This window comes from Cyprinus carpio, chromosome A16 (assembly GCF_018340385.1).
Source record: "Cyprinus carpio isolate SPL01 chromosome A16, ASM1834038v1, whole genome shotgun sequence".
NCBI lineage: Eukaryota > Metazoa > Chordata > Actinopteri > Cypriniformes > Cyprinidae > Cyprinus > Cyprinus carpio.
This window is the reverse complement of record NC_056587.1, coordinates 22,099,410-22,122,137: the sequence shown is the minus strand read 5'-3', so window position 1 is coordinate 22,122,137 and position 22,728 is coordinate 22,099,410. Positions and strand designations below refer to the sequence as shown.

The 22,728-nt window shown below is 37.5% G+C and overlaps 1 protein-coding gene across 2 annotated transcripts in view; it reads left to right on the top strand.

Moving 5' to 3' along the window:
* The window catches only part of LOC109071075 (tubulin polymerization-promoting protein-like), a 19,656-nt gene extending 1,256 nt beyond the window's left edge, over positions 1–18,400 (top strand). Inside the window, exons 1-5 of one of the 2 annotated variants that reach the window (XM_042773273.1) lie at positions 2,991–3,141; positions 4,693–4,776; positions 5,765–6,097; positions 15,844–15,997; positions 17,265–18,400. In XM_042773273.1, the coding sequence (XP_042629207.1) occupies positions 3,125–3,141; positions 4,693–4,776; positions 5,765–6,097; positions 15,844–15,997; positions 17,265–17,471 (795 nt within the window). In that variant the 5' untranslated portion in view covers positions 2,991–3,124 and the 3' untranslated portion in view covers positions 17,472–18,400. Of the gene's footprint in view, positions 1–2,990; positions 3,142–4,692; positions 4,777–5,764; positions 6,098–15,843; positions 15,998–17,264 lie in introns of those variants that run through there. The other variant, XM_042773274.1, reaches the window with a different exon arrangement.
* The last annotated feature ends 4,328 nt before the right edge of the window (positions 18,401–22,728 follow it).

Genomic DNA, 22,728 nt, shown 5'->3' with positions numbered 1-22,728 from the left:
TCCATCTATCCGTCCATCCATCCATCTATAGTCTGTCCATCTCTATTAGTCATCCATCCATCCATCCATCTATAGTCCATCCATCATCCATCTGTGTCTATTCATCCATCCATCTATAGTCTGTCCATCTATCTATCCATCCATTCATCCATTTATAGTCCATCATCATCCATCTGCTGTCTATTCATCCATCCATCCATCACATCTACAGTCTGTCCATCTATCTATCCATCCCATTCATCCATCCATTTATAATCCATCCATCATCATCTATAGTCCTCTCCATCTATCCAGTCCATCCATCCATCCATCGACATCTATAGTCCATTCATCCATCCATCAATCTATAGTCTGTCCATCAATCGTCCACCATCCCATCCATCCGTCATCCATCCGATCTGTATGTCCATCCATCCATCCATCCATCTATAGTCTGTCCATCTATCTATCCATCTATCCATCCATTCATCCATGTCTATTCATCCATCCGTCCATCCATCCATCTATAGTCTGTCCATCTATCTGTCCATCCATCCATCTGTACATCTATTGATCCATCCATCCATCATCCATCCATCCATCTGTATGTCTATTCTATCAATCTATCCATCCAGCCATCATCCATTTCTTTTATGTCTATTCGTCCATTCATTCATTTATTGTATGTATATTTATCTGTCCATCCATCCATCTGTACATCTATGATCCATCCCATCCAGTCATCCATCCATCTGTCCATCCATCCATCATATGAAAGTATGTTGGAGTGTGTGGATATCTGGAATGTAAATCTTACTGAAAATGTACTGCTCATATATTTGAGAATTGAGACCCCAACATCCAAACCAGACCTTAATTAGTGTTTTAGGTGAAGTGTTGAAACAAGGCCTGTATTGTAGCTCCACTTGTGCGGCTGTAATCATTATATTGTGCTTTGCTGCAGAGTCAGTATAGAGAAGCTCTCACGCTGGAGACACGTCTGTATAAATCTGTGAGCATCCCTGATGTAATGAGAGATGTAGATGACCCGATCAGCAGCAGCAGGGTGATCTGAGGCCGTCTCTGAACACACGGGTGTTTGTGAATACACTCACGGAGACATATTGGTCTGCTCTAGACTCCTGCATTTATATTTATACATTTTGCAGGCGCTATTATCCACAGCGACTTGTATTAAATCCAAGGTATTTTATCAGTTCATGCATTCCCTCTTTGTGATTTCGTTTTCATTTGAACAGTCCAGTCATGTCATGTTTATTATAGTTGACTAAAACTGAAACTAAATCTATATATATATATATATATATAACATGATGAACTGTTGTTATCACTTCAGTTATTAGCAGTGTCAGGTTTATTACTTTAATGATAGCAGAAGTGATATTGACCGGGTGTGTTCACGAGAGTATTTAAAGCAATACTCTTTTTATTTTGTAAAAATGTTTTGTTGACTGACACTTTTTATATAAAGCGTAATTTTTATAGTATATAACAGTAATTGTATATATCACAAAACTGAATAAAATGTAATAAATTTTATAGTTATATATAACAGTATATATGTTTTAATATATATCTACATATACTATATATATATATATATAGTATATATATATTTATATGTAATATATTATATATATATATACATACACACACACAAACACACACACACGTGTGTGTATGTGTGTGTGTGTGTGTGTGTGTGTGTGTGTGTGTGTGTGTGTGTTTAAAATGCAGCATTAAAAAAAGGTTTGCTGTACTTGTTTGCATGGCTCCACAAGTTTTAATATGACTAATAATAATTAATAATGATTATTATTACTAAATGCAAACATTAAACAAAATTACAAATATTACTTTTGTAATAACAATAACACTTAATAATTTTACAAGAAAATAAAAATGAAGTATATAAGAATTAATTTAATATAAAAAATATTATAATTAGAATTTATTATTATTAATAATAATAATTAATGCATTTTATTTTACAGAAAACTTTATTTTTTACAGAAAAATTCAGGATGTTGTAGGAAATAGTTAGAAAGATCTTAAGTTTTATTATAAAAAATTATATTATTATTATGACAAAAATCTGTGATAGTAATTTCTTCATTTTTGTCATGAGGTGGCAAAATCATAAATTAATCGTGCAGCAAACAGTTTGACGTATGCAACCAATATTGATTATTTCACAGTTTTAATCCAATATATATATATATATATATATATATATATATATATATATATAATTTATATGTAAAATGATATATACTATATATGGAAATTTTTGTATGTATATATATATATATATAATTTATACATTTTTTTTTTTTTATGTGATTTGATTGGATTTATTTATATCATTATATATATCGGTATATATATAAATAATATAATTTTATAACATAATAATTTCACCTTATAAATACAAATAAAACATGCTTCATTCAATTCGATTATTTTCTCTCTTTATTTGTAACTTGATGGACACAAAGCAAAAGATATTTTCATAACAAATGAATGAATCCGTCTGAAATCGATGCAAAACACCGGCCAACTAAAAGGTTCGTCCTCATCTTAACTCATCTCATATGTTTGCACTCCTCCATGTTTCTCGGCTCACTCTTTTTTTAGCAGAAAGATAAGAATGTTATCATTTATTGAGGGCACGTCACCAGAGATAGTGGCGATGTCGCGAGTTTGTAGTACACTAGACGGCACAATGGGCCCATAGAGCTGAATGACATGATTGAGAGCGATTCAGAAAGGTTTTTTTCTCTGTTAAAAGACAAGTAAAACACAATGCTCTTGAATAGGGACATCTTCAAGTGGATTTTGAGGGTCCTCTTGTACATTGACTGAACTCGAGGAGTTCACTTGGGCCTACAGAGCTCTGTTGTGTGACCATAAAGACAGATGCAGCTCCAGTAGCCCGAGTGTCCGGCGTTACGGACGCGTGACGTAACCCTCATTTGGCTCGGGACAGAAGAAACTGCTAGTGAAGGGCCAGACAGTGCTCCATAACATTTGACTTAGTGGTTTGAAACATAGAAAAGCTTTGGCCTTGAAGAGTCTTTGCCATGGCATCACAGGGCTAACACGGTTGGTGCTGCAGTGCATCATGGGAGCTTCTGGGAGGTGAGCATCGTTGTCTGATGTAGTCTGTGTTCATTTTAACTTGGGATGGGTATTTCTCAAAAACATTGTATTCGAATATCTGGGCTCATAAGAAACGAATATTCGAATATTCGTTTATTTAAATTGGGTTTAACGAGAAAGTTGTTATTTTTAAATAATCAGGTTTTTGTCACCGTTTTGGAGCAAGCTTATGATTAGGCATTATACACAACAATGTTCTGCAACAATGTTACATTATATCTCAAGGTTTTCTTTTAGTTGAAAACGTGTGTGAACAAATATATATAAATATGAGTGCTGTCAAATGATTAATCGCGATTAATCGCATCCGAAATAAACGTTTTTGTTTACATAATATATGTGTGCATACTGTGTATATTTATTATGTATATATATAAAAGCACACACATACAGTATATATTTTTTAAATATTTACATGTATATATTTATATATATATAAATATATTTAATATAAATATATTTAATATATATATACATATATATATATATATATATATATATATATATATATATCTTACACGCATGGTGTTTGTTTGTATTGATATATACATAATAAAAAATATACACAGTATATACATATATTATGTGAACAAAAACTTTTATTTTGGATGCGATTAATCGCGATTAATCGTTTGACAACACTAATATATATATATATATATATATATATATATATATATCGATATATATATATAAAGAACAAAAGCATTCAAGCTCAACGGATACAGTACAGAACGTACATACACTCGAGTCTAGTGCTGCAACAAACGATTATTTTGATAATCGATTAATCTAACGATTATTGCATCGATTAATCGACTACTCACCGATCATTTCACCAATTAATCAGTAGGCTTTGTTCTATTATTCTGCTTTTAGAATTAGTTAAAATTAGTTACATATATTCTAACTAATAAATAAAACAAAGTAATCAGCTTTGAAGTGAATGTCAAATGTCAAACAATTATTACTATATAAATACAATTATTTTTCCAATACATGCACAAAATGAGATGACAGAGACTTTCTCATTCACAGTTTAATGAACTGTAGGAAGAAGTAACTGACTGATTGATGCATCATTCTGCCTAACATCTCCTTTATTATGTCATATATGGAACAAAATAACATGCTAAGACATTTTATTTTCGACAAATTATTTTATTCACAACATTAGCTCTCTTAAAACAGTCCTAAGCTAGATCAATCTTTAAATGTGACGTGACTGGTGCAAACTTATCCACATCGCTATGATCAGATGCTTTCTGAACTGCTGCTTTCTCACCACTTTCACTTTTGCTGTGTGTTTATTTCATTATTGAGATGAAAGCTTGCAGCACATATCTACATATTCACAGTGGTGGAAATATGACATACATAGTCGTTTTATATTATATTAACAGTATTTATCATGATATTGTTATTTCTGTTGGAAATTCAATCCAGAAATCTTTTTTATATTATGTAATCATGAGTTAATGCCTATCTTTAGGGATTGCTTCACAAATGCTTAAATGTTTTTCGTTTCAGCTGCATCAAGAAGGACGAAGAGCGAATTAAAGCGAGCGACACAGACGTGGGGTCGAGGCTCTGGAGGAGCAGCAGAGGGCAAAGGTCAGACTACAGAAGCTAAGCTATGTCATACACAATAAAATGATGTTCTCTGATGTGAGAATACATGCTCTTGAGTAAACAGTATGTAGGATACACCTGAAATGCTTGTGAACTTTGAAAATTGATATGGCCACAACACAATGGACGTTGAGTTTGAATGACTGGAATGTATTTTCAAAGATATTCACAAAAAATGACTTTTCAGGTTTGCAAACTTGTGTGTGTGTGTGTGTGTGTGTGTATATATATATATATATATATATATATATATATAATTATGTGCATTATATTTTATATATTATATTTTAATTTATATATATATATATATATATATATATAATAATTTGTATAAATTCTAATTTACATATATTATTTATTTATATATACTTTATTTATATAGTATTTTTATTATATATTTACTATATATATATATATATATATATATATATATATATTTATATACATATGAAAATCCATTTATCATGCTTAAATGTATATTTTTATTATATTACAGAATTTATCTCTCTCTATCTATCTATCTATCTATATCTATCTATATATATATATATATATATATATATATATATATATATATATATATATGTATATATAAATTACTCAGATTATAATTTATAATTTACTATAGATAATGTCAATTATGCTAATTATATATTTCAAAATTAATATTACAAGTGTAACTATGATCATCATCAAAGTGGCCAAAACATAAACAGTTCTAGATATACACACATAAAAAGTATTTTGACAATTAACAATTACCAATTTATTTATTTATTAAAAAAAAAATTTGAAAAGGGACCATGCACATTTTAACATAAATATTTCCATTTCATGCATTGTACCGAATTGAGCCAATAACTAATTTTCTTTTTAACACAGCGTGTCATTTATAGTAAAGGATGATGCACAAACACACTTTTTAAGTTAAGCAAAAATATTAACTATTAACGTTCTCGTTCTTCACCAGCAACATGGAGGAGTTCAAAGTTCAGACCGCCAAACACACCGTACCCAACAGTTCACCCATGCGGCCGCACAGCGAGCACCCGAAGGATCACGCGGCCAAACGCCTGTCCTCCGCGTCCAACGGCACGAGCGACGGAGGAGCGGGAGCCAAAACCCCTGTAGAGATCACCGCGCTGGAGGAGTCCTTCCGCCGCTTCGCCATCCACGGAGACACGCGAGCCACCGGCAGAGACATGAACGGCAAGAACTGGTCCAAACTCTGTAAAGACTGCGGCGTCATCGATGGCAAGGGCATCACCCTCACAGACGTGGACATAGTCTTCTCCAAAGTCAAGTAAGTCATCGTTTAGGTCTAGATCACAACAATTAGGCTGCGGAACTAAAAGTAACATTCATTTTCTATGCTGAGAAATTTATTTTTTGTTCTTGATGCAAAGAGTCGCACACTAAGACGAACATACAAATATACGTGCAGTTACATTTTACATTCATGCACTTTTATGCAGGAGCATTAATGCATTCAAAGCAGGATACATTTTATACATGCAGTGCATGCATTTCCTGTTTGAGCTGCAATTAACATTTCCATCTCCCTGGCATTTGTTGCAATGCATCCTGGGATTGCATTGTCTATGAAGCATGCATGCGATGTTGTCTATGATTTTGGCCAGTACATTGTGCCTCAAATGCTCAGTGCTATCTAGGTAGGATGTGATTACACTGTCAACCAAATTAATTTTCTTGCAGACATCTGGCACAGTGTGTCGCATACACATAAACACAGATGTTGCATGCGTGTAAACAGCAAAAACACTGTGAGATCTGATTTGGACTGCGTTCAAATGTGGTTTTAAATCACATCTGGTCATCTGACCCACTTTTACACACTCACATCCGATTCTCCTGTTAATGCATCACTGTTTCAAGGTTAGTGAATCATGCAGGGAAGACGTGAGTGAGTGATAGATTGATTTGTGTGTATTTAGTCATCCCTCTCATGTGCATGTCAAATTACATCAGAAATCAGCTGTATTAGAGGCCGAATGCTCCATATGAGGGATAAAATTGCATTTCTCAGCTGATCTGTGCATTATGCAAAATGTGCATGTTAATAGATGGGATAAAAATTGAGCATGTGTCAAAATATTGAATCATTGCAAAGGCTTTGCAGTGTAGGAGTGTAACTGTGATATTTCCCGTAACAGTAACATATTTGCTTTTAATCTGTGCATGCAGTATTTTTTGAATATGCGGCCCATAAAATACACATTAATAAACGTTAACAGAAATAAAATATATAATACATAAAAAACAAAAAAATATAATATAATATAATATAATATAATATAATATAATATAATTTATATAATATAATATAATATAATATAATAATATAATATAATATAATATAATATAATATATATAAAATACAATTTTAATTCAGGTAGTTGCCAAGGCAACCTTTTTTATTTTTGTTTAGTTTAAGCTAAAGTACTAAAATAACAAAAATTAAATAAACTAAAATTTAAATATATATATATATTTTATTATTAAATAAATAATTTAATATTTAAAGAAAAAAAAACTTTTAAAATGGTTTATTTTAATTTATTCATTAATATTAAAAAATATATTATTTAATATTATTTATTACAATAATAGACATTTAAATAAAGACAAAATACACAACAAAATTACTAAAACTAAAATGAAAGTGAAAATGAAAAAAAAAATATTAATGAAAACTATATACTACAGTAGTCTATCAATGAAAGTGAAATAACTGTGCGGTGAAGAGGACTCGTGCTGTGTTGATGTTTTTCTGGTTCTTCCCACACAGCCACAGGCCATGATGGCTCATGCTGAATAACCCTGATGACTGCAGGACAGAGAGAGTCATCGCTGCTTCAGTAGGGCCAGATTTTAATAACGTGCCCTTAATATAGAGCACCGCACACACTGATCTCGCCTTTAAACATTCAGTCTTCAGATGTTTAGATAATAGTGCTGGATCATTCAAATTGGAGAATGAATTTATCCAAACCTTTGTAGTATTTATGCATAGATAATGTCATCTGCCTTTTATCAAGCCCACAGTGGTGAAGAGATTCACTGACCGAGAATAAAGATTATTCTGCTAGACGGCGTCAGAACAACGTGGCTGAGCAGAAACGAGAGGCAGAAAGAATGAATGCATGCCATATGTGGCATGCATTTACATTTAAAGGAAAAGTGCAACCAAAAAGGAAGTCAGTCCAAACCTGTATGCTGTTATAAGAGTATTATTAAACATTTTAATGCAGGTCTTTTGCTGAAAAGTACCAAAAAGGACAAAAAACACCATGAAAATACCATGACTGTAGTTCAGCCGACTCTTGTAAGTTGTATGTAAGTTATTTTAGCAAAATGTTTTGATGCTTCTCAGGTGTTTTTTGACCTATTTGAGCCTGACTGCATGAGCCAAACAGAGCGTGCAGTCAGTGTGTGTGTGTGTGTGTGTGTTTGTGTGTGTGTGTGTGTGCAGTGGTTTAGGCCAAAGATCAAGATTGCAGTCATACAGCATCAGGACTAAAGGCACGCGTCTGCTTTAATCAGAGCGGCCCGTAACAGATTAAAACCCCTCCGAATGATGTTAATGATGCTTGATAAAGCCACGGTGCATTTAAAGCTGCAGCACACATTACAGTACTCCCTCATTCAGCACGTAACACCACAGTACAGACAAACAGACTAAAAACATAATCATAACACTGCCCTTTTTCTCTGATTTGCACATATATTATTACATAATTTGATGATTCAGAAATAGTTCAAAAATATCTGAGTTCAAAAATATCATATAAAAATATAATCCTGTTTTTGGATAAAAGCGTCTGCTAAATGTATGAATGTAACTCTAAATTTAAACCGGGGTTCATGAGTTGAATAAAAGCTTACAATTAATAAATCATTGTCAGACACAGACGAGGACACAGAGGATTCAGTGCAAAAGTGTTTAAGTTTAATCAGAGGTTTCAGACACAGGTGAATCTTGACACGTAGACAAACAGTGGTAACACAACTTTCCTTTGCGGTGATGGTGATACAGATGGTGACTCGACGAAGACGATGGGAAACAGGTAGGCAGAGGAGGATGAAGAGGGTTAGACAGTTCAGGTAGGTTTGACGAAGGGCGTTCAGGTAAGTAGGGAGATCGGTGCAAGACCAGACAATGAGTGATGGTGACTGAGGGCTTTATGTGTGGCACTGGTGATGATGCACCGGTGTTCAGAATGCTGGTGATTGGGAACGAGTGGGCGTGGCGTAAGTGTCCGATTCAGGGAGTGTAGATGGTGTGGCTGTGACAGTAATGCCTCCCCCACGGGCGGCTCCTGACGGCTGGGATCTTGAACGACGACGGGGTCTACCACGGCCACGGGGAGCGGGGCGGTCTGGATGGTCTCGGTGAAAGTCGGTGAGCAGGCTAGGGTCCAGGATGTCATTACGATTAACCCAGCAACGCTCCTCCGGGCCGTAGTTCTCCCAGTCTACAAGGTACTCCAGTTGAGGACCCCGTCGTCGAGAGTCGAGGATAGCTCTCACCCGGAAGATGCTGTTGTCTTCTTCGATGGCGGGAGGAGGAGGTACGGCATCATCACCAGGCTCTGTGGATGGAGGAGACAAAGGTTCAGTGAATGGTTTGAGGAGTGAGACATGGAATGAAGGTGAGATACGGTACTGTGCTGGTAGCTGGAGTCTATAGGTCACTTCATTCAGTTGCCGTTCGATCTTGAATGGTCCGATGTATCGAGGACTCAGCTTACGGCAGGGCAGCCGGAGGCGGATGTCCCTCGTCGAGAGCCAGACCAGCTGTCCAGGTTGGTATTGTGGAGTAGGTCTTCGACGAGCGTCCGCTTGCTCTTTATGCCTCCGAACTGCCGCTGGAGATGCACGTGAGCCGAGTCCCAGACCCTCTCGCTCTGTCGGAACCATTGATCTACCGCTGGGACCTCCGAGGGCTCACCCGACCATGGGTAGAGTGGAGGCTGGTATCCGAGGACACATTGGAAGGGGGTGAGCCCGGTGGTAGACTGCTGGAGGGAGGGAGTTCTGTGCATATTCTGCCCAGGGTAGGTACTGGCTCCAACAGTCCTGATTCCGGTGGCAGTAGACCCTCAGGAACCTCCCGATCTCTTGGATCTTCCGCTCAGTCTGGCCGTTGGTCTGTGGATGGTATCCTGAAGAGAGGCTGACTGATACCCCTAGGAGGCGGAAGAAAAGCTGACCAGACTCTGGAGATGAATTGGGGACCCCTGTCGGAGATGATGTCTCTCTGGAATGCCAAAGTGACGGAACACATTGTGGAATAGTGCCTCTGCCGCTTCAAACGCTGTGGGAAGTCCTTTGAGAGGTATGAGTTTGCAAGATTTTGAAAACCTGTCGACTACTACCAGCACACAAGTATTTCCTTGAGAAAGGGGGGAGGTCAGTCATGAAATCTACACCTATATGGGTCCATGGACGTTCAGGAATGGGCAGAGGCACCAGTTTTACCTTCCGGGAGTCTCCTAGGGGTGTTCGCTATGGCGCAGACTGAGCATCCTTTGAGGTAACGGGAGGTATCCTGACTCATCGAGGGCCACCAGTAACGTTGTTGCAGGAGCGAGAGGGTCCGCCTCCTGCCTGGATGTCCAGATCCCGGAGAGGTGTGAGCTAAGTCCAGAAGGGTAATCCGATGTTGAGGAGGGACGAAGAGTTTCCCTTCTGGACCTCCCGGCGGAGCAGGGTGTTGATGGTTTTCTTGTTCAATCAGACGATTAAGGTCCCATTGAATGGGACTTACAATCATGGCTGGAGGGAGGATGGGTTCGGGAGATTCTGGTTCTGGGTCTGCCTGATGAAGGCGGGATAGAGCATCAGCTCTATTGTTCTGGGAGCCAGGGCGATACGTGACTTTAAAGTCGAATCTCGTGAAGAATAATGCCCATCTAGCTTGGCGATGATTCAGTCTCTTAGCTTCACGGAGGTATTCCAGGTTCCGGTGGTCAGTGATCACCTCGGAAGGGGACCTTGGCTCCCTCCAGCCAATGACGCCACTCTTCCAGAGCCAGCTTGATAGCCAATAGTTCACGATTTCCTATGTCGTAATTCTGCTCCGCCGGGGATAGCTTCTTCGAGAAGAAGGCACATGGATGGAGTCGTGGAGGATCCCCCTGCCGCTGGGAGAGTACCGCTCCGACCCCGGTCGATGAAGCATCCACTTCCACTATGAACTGTCGTTTGGGATCTGGATGAGCTAGGATCGGAGCGGTCTGGAAGGCTTGTTTGAGCTGGTGGAAAGCTTCAGTGGCCATGGGGTTCCAGGACAGAGACTTGGGCCGGTTCCGGAGGAGTGAGGTTAGAGGTGAGCTGAGTAAACTGTAGTTCTTGATGAATCTCCTATAAAAGTTGGCAAAGCCCAGGAAGCGTTGGAGTTCTTTTATGGAGCCAGGTTGGGGCCAGTGTGTGATGGCTTCCACCTTCCCCTGGTCCATCTTCACGCCACGTGGGCCGATGATGTATCCAAGGAACTGGACTGAGGGCGTGTGGAACTCACATTTTTCTAATTTGAGGTACAGATGGTGTTCCCAGAGTTTTCGGAGTACAAGGATGACATGTTGGATGTGTTCTTCCTGGGATGTGGAGTAAATGAGGATATCATCAATGTAGACAATTACGAACTGGTTAAGGTATTCTCTGAAGATTCGTTCATGTAGTTCTGAAAGACGGAAGGACTGTTGGATAACCCATACGGCATGACCCGGTATTCATAGTGCCCGGAAGGAGTGATGAAAGCTGTCTTCCACTCGTCCCCCTTCCGGATACGGATTAAATTGTAGGCGCTCCTCAAGTCCAGTTTTGTGAAGATCTTTGCTCCGCGTAGTTTGTTCCAAGGCAGCTGGGACCAGGGGAGGAGGATAGCTGAATTTGACGGTTTGAGAATTGAGATGGCGATAATCAATACACGGCCTCAAGCCTCCGTCCTTCTTGGCCACGAAGAAGAAAAAGCTGGAAGCGGCAGGGGAAGTAGATGGTCGGATGAATCCTTGAGCGAGAGCTTCCTGTACGTACTCCTCCATGGCCTTCTGCTCCGGGATGGACAGAGGATAGACTCGTCCCTTGGGAAGGGTTGCTCCAGGCAGGATGGTCGATAGCGCAGTCCCATGGCCGATGAGGTGGAAGTTTCGTTGCCAACCGCTTGCTGAACACATCCTGGAACGCCCGATATTCTGGAGGGATGGTATGTTCAACCTGAGTTTCGGGGCTTTCCACTGATGTGGACTGGACCGGTAGGGATGACTTCTTGATGGATGGACTGACCTTAGGAACTTTAACTGGTGGAGTGATGCAGGTAGAGTGGCAGGACTTTCCCCATTTCAGGATCTCACCTGTGGGCCAATGGATGTGTGGTTGATGTTGGTTAAGCCAGGGGCGTCCCAGGATGATGTCTGCGGTGGATTCCTCCAGCACCATGAACGTGATTTCTTCCTCATGCAGGGAACCCACGCGGAGGATGACTGTGGGGGAGAAATAGCGGATATGACCTCGGCCCAGCGGCTTTCCTTGAATGGTCGTGATTCTGAGTTCGACGGGGCTTCGCTGACGATTGACACTTAGACGATTTAATGTTTGCTGGTTGATGAAGTTCCCCGCTGAGCCGGAGTCGATGAGGGCTTGTACTGAAATAGAAGAGTGGAGATGTCTTAGAGTAACCCAGGTTTGAATCAATTGAGCAGTTTGATGTGGTAGATGGATGGTACTCACCGCTGGGCGTGGAGGTCGGACGGGAACACGATGGTAATAGGTGTCCCTCTCCCCCACAGTAGAGACACAGCCCGGTGTTAATCCTCCGCTGACGTTCTGATGTAGATAGATGGTGTGAATCTATTTGCATGGGTTCAGGTGCTGGAGGAGCGACAGATGGTAGAGCGGGCGGAGGACATACAGCGGGAGTGAGTTGTCGACATGCAGTGAGTCTCTGGGGGACTCTGATTGATTTCTGGATTAGACACTCCAGTCCCAGTGAATCTTCATATACTACAATCAAACTTTGTATTTTCTCACATAGACCGTGGCGATAGGCGGTGATTAAGGCCGTTTCATTCCAACCGCTGATGTAAGCGAGGGTACGGAAGCGAACCGCATAATCACTCACGGACTCATCTTGCTGTTGGCGAATTGTAAACAGTTGATCATGGACAGATAATTCAGACGCTTGTTGACCAAAGACAGACTTTAACTGGGAACAGAAATCAGTAACAGATCCAGTAGCAGAGGAATTCGATTCCCAGAGAGATTGGGCCCATTGGAGAGCTTTACCTGTGAGCAGATTGATGATAAAGGCAACTCGACTGCGTTCGGTGGTGAAGAGGTGAGCGTTGGACTCCAGGTAGTAGAGTGAACACTGTAGCAGAAACCCGCTGCAATCCTCCGCCGCGCCGCTGTATGTCGCTGGTTTGGCCATGGGACTCGCAGGGGCAACTGAAGAAGTGACCGGAGTTGTAGCGGTGTTTGATGGCGATGAGCAGTTGACAGCAGGTGAGGGAAGTTGCATGAGTGAGGACCGTACAGCGTGAACCAATTCAGTGAAGGGATCCGCGGGTGCGGTCCTCGCCTGTGTCTGAAGAGCTCTGCATGAGGTCTGGTCTTCTGTCAGACACAGACGAGGACACAGAGGATTCAGTGCAAAAGTGTTAAGTTTAATCAGAGGTTTCAGACACAGGTGAATCTTGACACGTAGACAAACAGGGGGAAAACAACTTTCCTTTGCGGTGATGGTGATACAGATGGTGACTCCGACGAAGACGATGGGAACAGGTAGGCAGAGGAGGATGAAGAGGGTTAGACAGTTCAGGTAGGTTTGACGAAGGGCGTTCAGGTAAGTAGGGAGATCGGTGCAAGACCAGACAATGAGTGATGGTGACTGAGGGCTTTATGTGTGGCACTGGTGATGATGCACCGGTGTTCAGAATGCTGGTGATTGGAAACGAGTGGGCGTGGCGTAAGTGTCCGATTCAGGGAGTGTAGATGGTGTGGCTGTGACAATCATAACGAAAAAATATAATAAATAGTTTTAAAATGAAAAAAAAAAAAATCTAAATTAAACACCAACTAAAAAAGAGAAGAAAATTCTATTGCATATCAGAGAACAAAGAACATGTGAATTTGTTGTTAAATTACTGAAATATTAACTCAAATCTCCCTCCATCTTGTTTTGCATATATAATATTACCTTATTTGATGATGCAGAGTTAAAAAATCTCAGTAAAAATCCATTGTGTAGTTTTTTACAAAATTAGAATATTTCAAATTTAGCAAATTACAAACACACATAAATATACATCAGCTTTAATGCACTTATCAAAATAAAAGCAGTCAAATGTCAACAATTTTAATTTACAATCTTAACTTAGAGTTGAAAAATATGTTCAAATACTCATTTTAATGTCAAAAACTTTACAAAATAAGCTTTTCCATTAAACCTGTACTTTTCTCTGGTTGTTTCAATGCTGTAAAACGTGGCAGAAAACATTGGTTATAAAAAACATTAAATATTGACATATATAATAATGGGCTAATTGAACTAATCGCTGTAATCCGGCTCAGATTCAGACAGGAATCATGACTTTATGTCAGTTTTTCGGCTGATTAAGTGAGAGTACAAGACTTCTTCGCCAGCAAATGCTAGTTGAAAGCAAAAATGCAACAATATGCGTCATGTTTTGTGAAAAAGAGAGAAGCTCGAGCAAAACAGATACTATTCTTGGAATCAACACCTCAAAATGAGTAAGATTGGGTTTCATTCAGCAAATAAGATGCAGAGCTGTTGTGATTTATATGTGTGTGTATATATATACACATATACTTTACTTTTCTTGTAATGTACTAAAAAGCACAGAAACACCATGAGTGTAGTCCACACGACTCTTGTGTTGTGTTAAAGCGAGCAAGCAAAATGTAAGTTTTTTTAGCAAAGTGTTTTGATGCTTTTCAGGTGTTTTTTGACTTATTTGAGCCTGACTGCATGAGCCAAACAGAGCCTGTTGCATCTGTTGTGATTCAATGTGCTAATAAATGCATTTGTAGGGTAATATTGCTGTTTATGACTAGCATTCTGCTCATCCTCATAGTTGAGAAGAAAGCAGTGAGAGAGAAAGCGGCTGACGTTAGACAGCAGCGCTGAAGGATCGCACAAACAAAACTGCTCAGCAAAGAAATCGAATCCATTATATATCCACAGAGGCGTGTTTACCCGAGCATGTTGCTATGACACGGCTTTTGATCACCACGGTAAAGGCTGTTTGTGTTCGTGTTACTATGCACCGTTGCTTTACGGGCCGTGAGTGCATGCCTGGAGTCATAATGCAAATCCTGCTTCAAGACCAGATAAATCAGCCGTTCTCAACTAGCTCTGCTTCGGGACGTTGTTTTTGGCGAGCAAGCACAGAACCAAAACTGTTTATTGTACCAAAGTAAACGAACTAGCGTGCAGTTTGTTTGGACGCTCCGCCCTTGAGGGCAACAACTACAGATACGGGAAGCATTTCCTCTCTTTCAGAGATGATTAAAAGTGCATTTCTTCATCTGAAATGAAAGGCTCGTGTGTAACGATCCAAACAACCCAAACCCAAATGCATGCACTTACGACATGCAACGCTTTCAGAGGCCTTTATAAGTACTTACCATGCAAACCTTTCTTCTTCAGTAGAACAGTACAGAAGATCTTCAGCTGAAACCACTGAAACTGTGATTCATAAATGCAAGTCAGCTGTCAATCATATCAGGCAACACTGAATGAATCCCCGTGGCTCCTGATGATATATTGAGGTCTTACGAAGCGAAACGATCAGTCTGTGCAAGAAACTGAACATTATTTACTACATTATCCAGAGCAGAACATCCAAGCTGCAAATTTTTTTGTATTTTCATTTCAGTGTCACTCAAGGTGTTTACAGAAGCTCTTTTAATCAGGTCTTGCATGTTTCTGCTCTGCTCTGTATTTATATTTGATGCCACAATGTATACTGATGAATTAATCATCCGTTTGTCATTGTTTTCTAGGAACAAATCTGCGCGCACTATTACGTACAGCCAGTTCAAAGAAGCGCTCGCGGAGCTCGCCAGGAAACGCTTCAAAGATAAGAGCAGCGAGGACGCCGCGCAAGAGGTTTACAGAATGATAGAAGGGAAATCACCCGTTATAGCTGGCGTCACGGTAAAGCCCACAGCATCTTTCTCTAAATCAATAAACATTGATGGTATCCTGTTTTTCTCAAACTCTTGGATAAAAGACTTTGCTAAATGCATAAATGTAAACTAGGGTTCATGTGGTGATAAAAAAGCTTATAATTAATCATAAAAAAAGTATAATATATATAATAAAAATAAAACCTGTATTTTTAATATTTATATTTTTAATTAATATTATCTTTAATATTTTAAATATTATTTTTTTTGCTAAATGCATAAATGTGAACTGGGGTTCATGTGTTGATAAAAAAGCTTATAATTAATCATAAAAAAAGTATAATATATATAATAAAAATAAAACCTGAATTTTTTATTAATATTATCTTTAATATTTTAAATATTTTATTTTTTGCTAAATGCATAAATGTACACTGGGGTTCATGTATTGATAAAACTTTTTTTTTTTTCATAATATATATAATAAAAATAAAACCTGTATTTTTGATATATATTATCTTTAATATTTTAAATATTTTATTTTTTCACCTTCATTTAATATGACCATTAACTGACATCAGAGAGCTGTGATCATTCGAATGTGTTGTTAAATTATTGAAATATTAACTTAAAATGTCTGGGTGACTTGAGGTAAATATTTTAGATCAAACTGGTTTGGATGACAGAAAAGTTTGGGAATCCCTGCTGTAGTATATGGATGATATCTACTTATTTCTTTAATTATTGCTTTTAAATGTATGTGAATGAATAGTGTTTACAGCTTAATAACTTAACTGTCTGGTGATCTCTAAATGTAATGATTGTGATGATTATATGACAGTGATGATAAATATGAAGACATCAGTAGGATTTATTTTTCATAATTTAATACTTTTATTCAGCAAGGACGCATTGATTTGTGACAGTAAAGACATTTATAATGTTACAAAACATTTCTATTTCAAATAAATGCTGTTCTTTTGATCTTTCTATTTATCAAATAATCCTGAAAAATAAAATGTATCACCATTTCCACATAAAAAATAATCAGAAATGTTTCTTGAGCAGCAAATCATGTGACACTGAAGACTGGAGTAATGATGCTGAAAATTCAGCTGCGCATCACAGAAATAAATTATATTTTAACAGATATTCACATAGAAAACAGTTATTTTAAATTGTAAAAATATTTCATAATTTTGCTGTATTTTTTATCAAATAAATGCAGCCTTGATGGACAGAAGAGACTCATTTATAAAACGGAATTGATCATAAGTCTCTTTCTGGACTCACAGAGAGCTGTGGCTTCCCCGACCGTGTCCCGATTGACGGACACCACCAAGTTCACTGGATCGCACAAGGAGCGCTTCGACGAGACGGGCCGCGGGAAGGGCAAGGCGGGGCGAGTGGAAGTGGTGGACACGTCCGGATACGTGTCTGGATACAAGCACGCAGGATCATACGAGAAGAAAGTTCAAAAACCTCCACAAAAACCCCTGTGAGATTCTCCGTGCAGCAGTGAACGCGGCAGAAGACAAACCGACTCTATAAAGCACAAACAGATCTCCCATTTTCCCTCGAGGGTACATCTTTTTCTGTGAATAACATTGAGTTTGTTCCTCTCCCTATAAGTGTTTTATTTCTAACTGGAACGCTGTTTACATCACCAGCTGGTTCGTTCCTAACAAACACGATGATGCCAAGAGAAAGACAAGTGACTACAGTATTGCACGCTCTACTAGTGAAGGTTTTTGCTGTGCTGAATATTGACATGAAGTGAATATTTGTCATTTTGTGGCTTCTCTAATGATGCAGTTGAATCAGACTTGAGTTATGCAGTGCAAGTCCACAACAACACACAAAACATTTCCATTTATATTTTAATGCATTGGGAAGATGCTTTTATCCGAAGCAACTTGCATTGCATTTCATGGTTGAATTTGATCATTCATGCATTGCCTAGGAATCAAACCCATGACCTTGGCATTTCTAACATCATGTTTGTAGAGCCCCTTTCACACAGCAATCCTGGTAAATTACCGTAAAATTACCAGAATGACTTTATTTAAGCATGCTGTTCGCTTTATGATTGGCTCAAAGCAGACTCCGTTTGTCAGCGCGCTCTTACCGTAATCTTCATTCTGCGTTCACACACAGCATCGTACTGGTAATGTTACAAATTCCCCTTACTGGTAAATCGCCAGAACCAATTTACTGGTATTTTTGAAAAGGTCCTGTTCACATATGATCTTTCACTGGTAATTTACCAGTAAAGACTGTATGTGTGGAAGGGGCTTATGTTTCAGGCCTACAATAAATATATTTGTCTTGGTATAAATTATGCATAATTTGAAGGAACAGTTCACCCAAAAATTTAAATTTGCTGCGAATGTACTCAATCTGAGGCCATCCAAGATGAAGATGAGTTTGTTTCTTCATCAGATTTGGAGAAATGTAGCATTGCATCACTTGCTCTGCAGTGAATGGGTGCCGTCAGAATGAGAGCTGATAAAAAACATCACAAGTAATCCACAGCACTTCAGTCCATCAGTTAACATCTGGAGAAGACAAAAGCTGAAACAAATCTAGCATTAAGATGTTTTTAACTCAAATACATAGAGTCTATAATCCATAATAACAGTGTAAAAGTGCATCTCCTGTTGTCTCTCACATCAAAATCCAGACACATATTTGTTTAGAGCTGTTTAAAAGCTGCTTGATCTGTGCAGATTTCTCTCCTGATTCACACCAGAACACTTTTCACTGGAGGAAGTGTTATTATGGATTATAGACTCTATGTATTTGAGTTAAAAGCGTCTTAATGCTGGATTGTGTTTCAGTTTTTGTCTTCTCCAGATGTTAACTGATGGACTGGAGTGCTTTGGATTATTGTGATGTTTTTATCAGACTCTCATTCTGACGGCACCCATTCACTGCAGAGCAACTGATGCAATGCTACATTTCTACAAATCTGATAAAGAAACAAACTCATCTTCATCTTGGATGGCCTCAGATTGAGTACATTCGCAGCAAATTTGAATTTTTTGGGTGAATTAATTTGGATGCATTTATGGCTTTACTTGATAATCGTTTGGTTCTGCTTCCTCGTCTCATTCACTGAGATTTTATTCTAAAACTAAAAAATCTACTGATATTGTTTGCATTTCACATACATTTTATAATAGCCGAATGCATCACAAGTTAATATTTGATGCATAAAGAATTGACTGCTGGTGCTCAAGATTGTATATCTAGTAGTTCGGTCGATGTTTTTTTAAAGTTGATGGCATAACTATGTATTTCTAATGCTGTAATGGCCTAAAATGAAGCACTGCCTGCGTGTTTTAATTGTGGAATGATTAAGTATAGTATGTAAATGAAAACACCATCAGCAAAAGTTCAGGATGTTCTTGTTATATCCGTTTGATCTGCATTTCAATATCTGACCCAATGCATGATGCGTCATCATACCTCAATACAGACCAGCGGGTGCTTAGAAAACTCCTCGGTGCATCTGAACTAAAAGCTTTGGCCAAACATGACAAATAGCTGGCAGAAGTTTCTAATGATTTGAACACGTATAATCAGAACCACACAGAATCTGCAGCACTGAATTAGAAACGCCCAAATTGCAAACACTGGTTAATTTGTTTATCTTTCTGCCTACTCTAAGCTTTATTATAAGCACTTTTACCATATTAAAATCCATTGTGTAGCACTGAAAATGTGATTAAGTATGCGATGCAGATTCTTTCTGGGCCTGATTATCAGCAATAGATCAAAATGCAAAACAGGTATTTTGTATTCTGCTGTGGATTTTAGTTTGAAAAGCACTGTTGTTATATTTAAGGTCATATCGAGGCACTTTGCTGTGTTGTTGTTTTTTAGTATGCGCAGTGTTTCTGCCTACAGAACAATGTTTACAAGAGATGTGACCTGCTGTAACTAACGCTGCCATGGCATACGTCTATAGGAATACATTCCCTTTACCAGAACTAGTGTTCGGATTTATTTATAAATGCACTGCCATCTGAACACACTGGACAGGATCCGGCCCTCAGGGTTCCCACACTTCTGACCAGTCAGTGACTTTCCGTGAGATTTCCAGAATAGATGTGGATCATTCCGATTCACTGATGAATCATTCAAACAGACTGCTTTATGGCTTGCAAACAAGTTTTACTCAATGCAAGCGCAATATTTAGAACATTACTCGCAAAATCTATATTCATTATACACATTTTTAAGACCTTTAAAGATTTTATGACGTTTCCAGATCTAGAAAACGCAAATGTAAAATCCCCCCAAAATTTTTTACATGATTAACTTATTTGTGAACCACTGATTCACTGAATGATTCACTCAGTTCAGTTTTACTAGAGCCAATTTAATACTTTAGAGCAGATTTTTACCAGAACTTTTAAGATTTTAGGACTTTTCCAGCTCTAGAAAACAAAAATGTAAATTTTCTTTACATGATAAACTGATTTGTAAACCACTGATTCACTGAATCAACTCAAAAGAGTGATTCACCCAATTCAGTTTTACCTGAGCCAATTTAATATTTTAGAGCATAGAGCAAATTTTTAAAGAACTTTTAAGATTTTATGAGTTTTCCAGATCTAGAAAACACAAATGTAAAATTGCCTAAAAGTTTTTACATGATTAACTGATTTGTGAACCACTGATTCACTGAATGATTCACTCAATTCAGTTTTACTTGAGCCAATTTAATATTTTAGAGCATGGAGCAATTTTTTTTAAAGAACTTTTAAGATTTTATGACTTTTCCAGATCTAGAAAACACAAATGTAAAATTGCCTAAATTTTTTTACATGATTAACTGATTTGTGAATCACTGATTTACTGAATGATTCACTCAATTCAGTTTTACTTGAGCCAGTTTAATATTTTAGAGCATAGAGCAAATTTTTAAAAAGAAGTTAAGATTTTATGACTTTTCCAGATCTAGAAAACACAAATGTAAAATTCCCTTACATTTTTTTTACGTGATAAACTGATTTGTGAATCACTGATTCACTGAATGATTCACGCAATTCAGTTTTACTTGAGCCAATTTAATATTTTAGAGCATAGAGTAAATTTTAAAAAGTTTTAAGATTTTATGACTTTTCCAGATCTAGAAAAATTCCCTAATGTTTTTTACGTGATACCACTGATTTGTGAACCACTGATTCACTGAATCAACTTAAAAGAATGATTCACCCAATTCAGTTTTACCTGAGCCAATTTAATATTTTAGAGCGTAGAGCAGATTTTTAAAAGAACTTTTAAGATTTTTATGACTTTTCCAGATCTGAAAATCACATATTTGAAACTATGTGACGGTGGGAACCCTGAACTTTGTAACAGTTTGATATTGTCCATGTCCATGGAGCGAAGAAGGGAGGAGTGAGAGTGTACTATACAGACATATTCTTCTACAGAACATCTATTTTCTGAAAATAATAGTGGCTACGGATCATAAATGTCAAGCTCTCCCGCAGAAAGTGACACAAATAAGTATATATGTTGTTGTATTTAACGTATGATTTTAATGTTTTGTGTGCTTAATGCCAAATACTGTTAACCGTCCGTTTTGAGGAACAATACTGACTTATTTTTTACATAATGTTTTTTAATGTTCTGCAGTATCCTGATATGCATGCCATACGGTGATGGTAAAACTATTTTAACGTGTCAGTGTTTTGTATCATCATATTGAATAAAAAAAAAAAAACTGCCTGGTTCTCGTTTATTTCCAAAGCACAGAATAGTGGAGATTCTGTCAGGTTTTATGAAGGTCAATTTAACATTAAGACCAAATAATGAAAATTTAAGGACCAAACTGAAGGGTTTCTTAAATCAAGATGCATTGAGAAGCATAATGACAAAATAAGAAGTCTAATTTTCTGAGAAATTCATCAAAATGAATGATATTTATGATTAAATCAAGAACAAATTTCTGGGCTCAGAAAAAAATAATTTATTTTCATATCTCATTGACCGATGTTTGTTCTTGTTTTAAGCATATACTCATTTAATTTTGTTCTATTTCTCAAAAAATAAGACTTGCATTATCTTTATTTCAGATTTCAAGTAAATGTATCTTGATTTATGGATGTTTAGATGTTTGTACTGGAAAACAAAAGTTTATTTTTATTTTTTTGTAGCGCATGCAGCATTTAATGCCATGACTATATGAATTTAATACTTTCTGACTTTAAGAATTTAATACTGTTCTGGCTTTTTAAGGCCTTAAGATCCGCAAGGAAGGGCTTATTACTTTCTGACTTTTTAAGGCCTTAATCTGTGGAAGGGCGTATTAAGATTTTTTAAGACCGGAAGGGATATTTTTTCTATCTTTTTTAGACGTGAGATCTCAAGATGTAGAAATAAACAGAACCCATGCTGCTTTAGAGAGTGTTTATAAAACAAAAGGCTTCTACAAAAAGAGATATGACCTCGTATATCATCTTCTGAAAGGCAGATCTATAATAAATTCACACTAGATGTCTATCAGAGGAGCGTTCTTCATTTGCAGCAATCAGCTCATTAGAGCCTCTTCCAAACGCTCATTTCTGGCAATCAAAGACCTGCAAAAAGTGTATCCTAAAAGTGCACAAAAGGATTAGAGGAGCTTTATTAATTTTATGCTATAAGTTCACAAAAGGCAGGTTGTGTAAAGTTGTGTTTGTGTGTAATTGTGCAAAATTCAGATACTTTTGTTGATTAATCTCATTTGAATATATTTTAAAT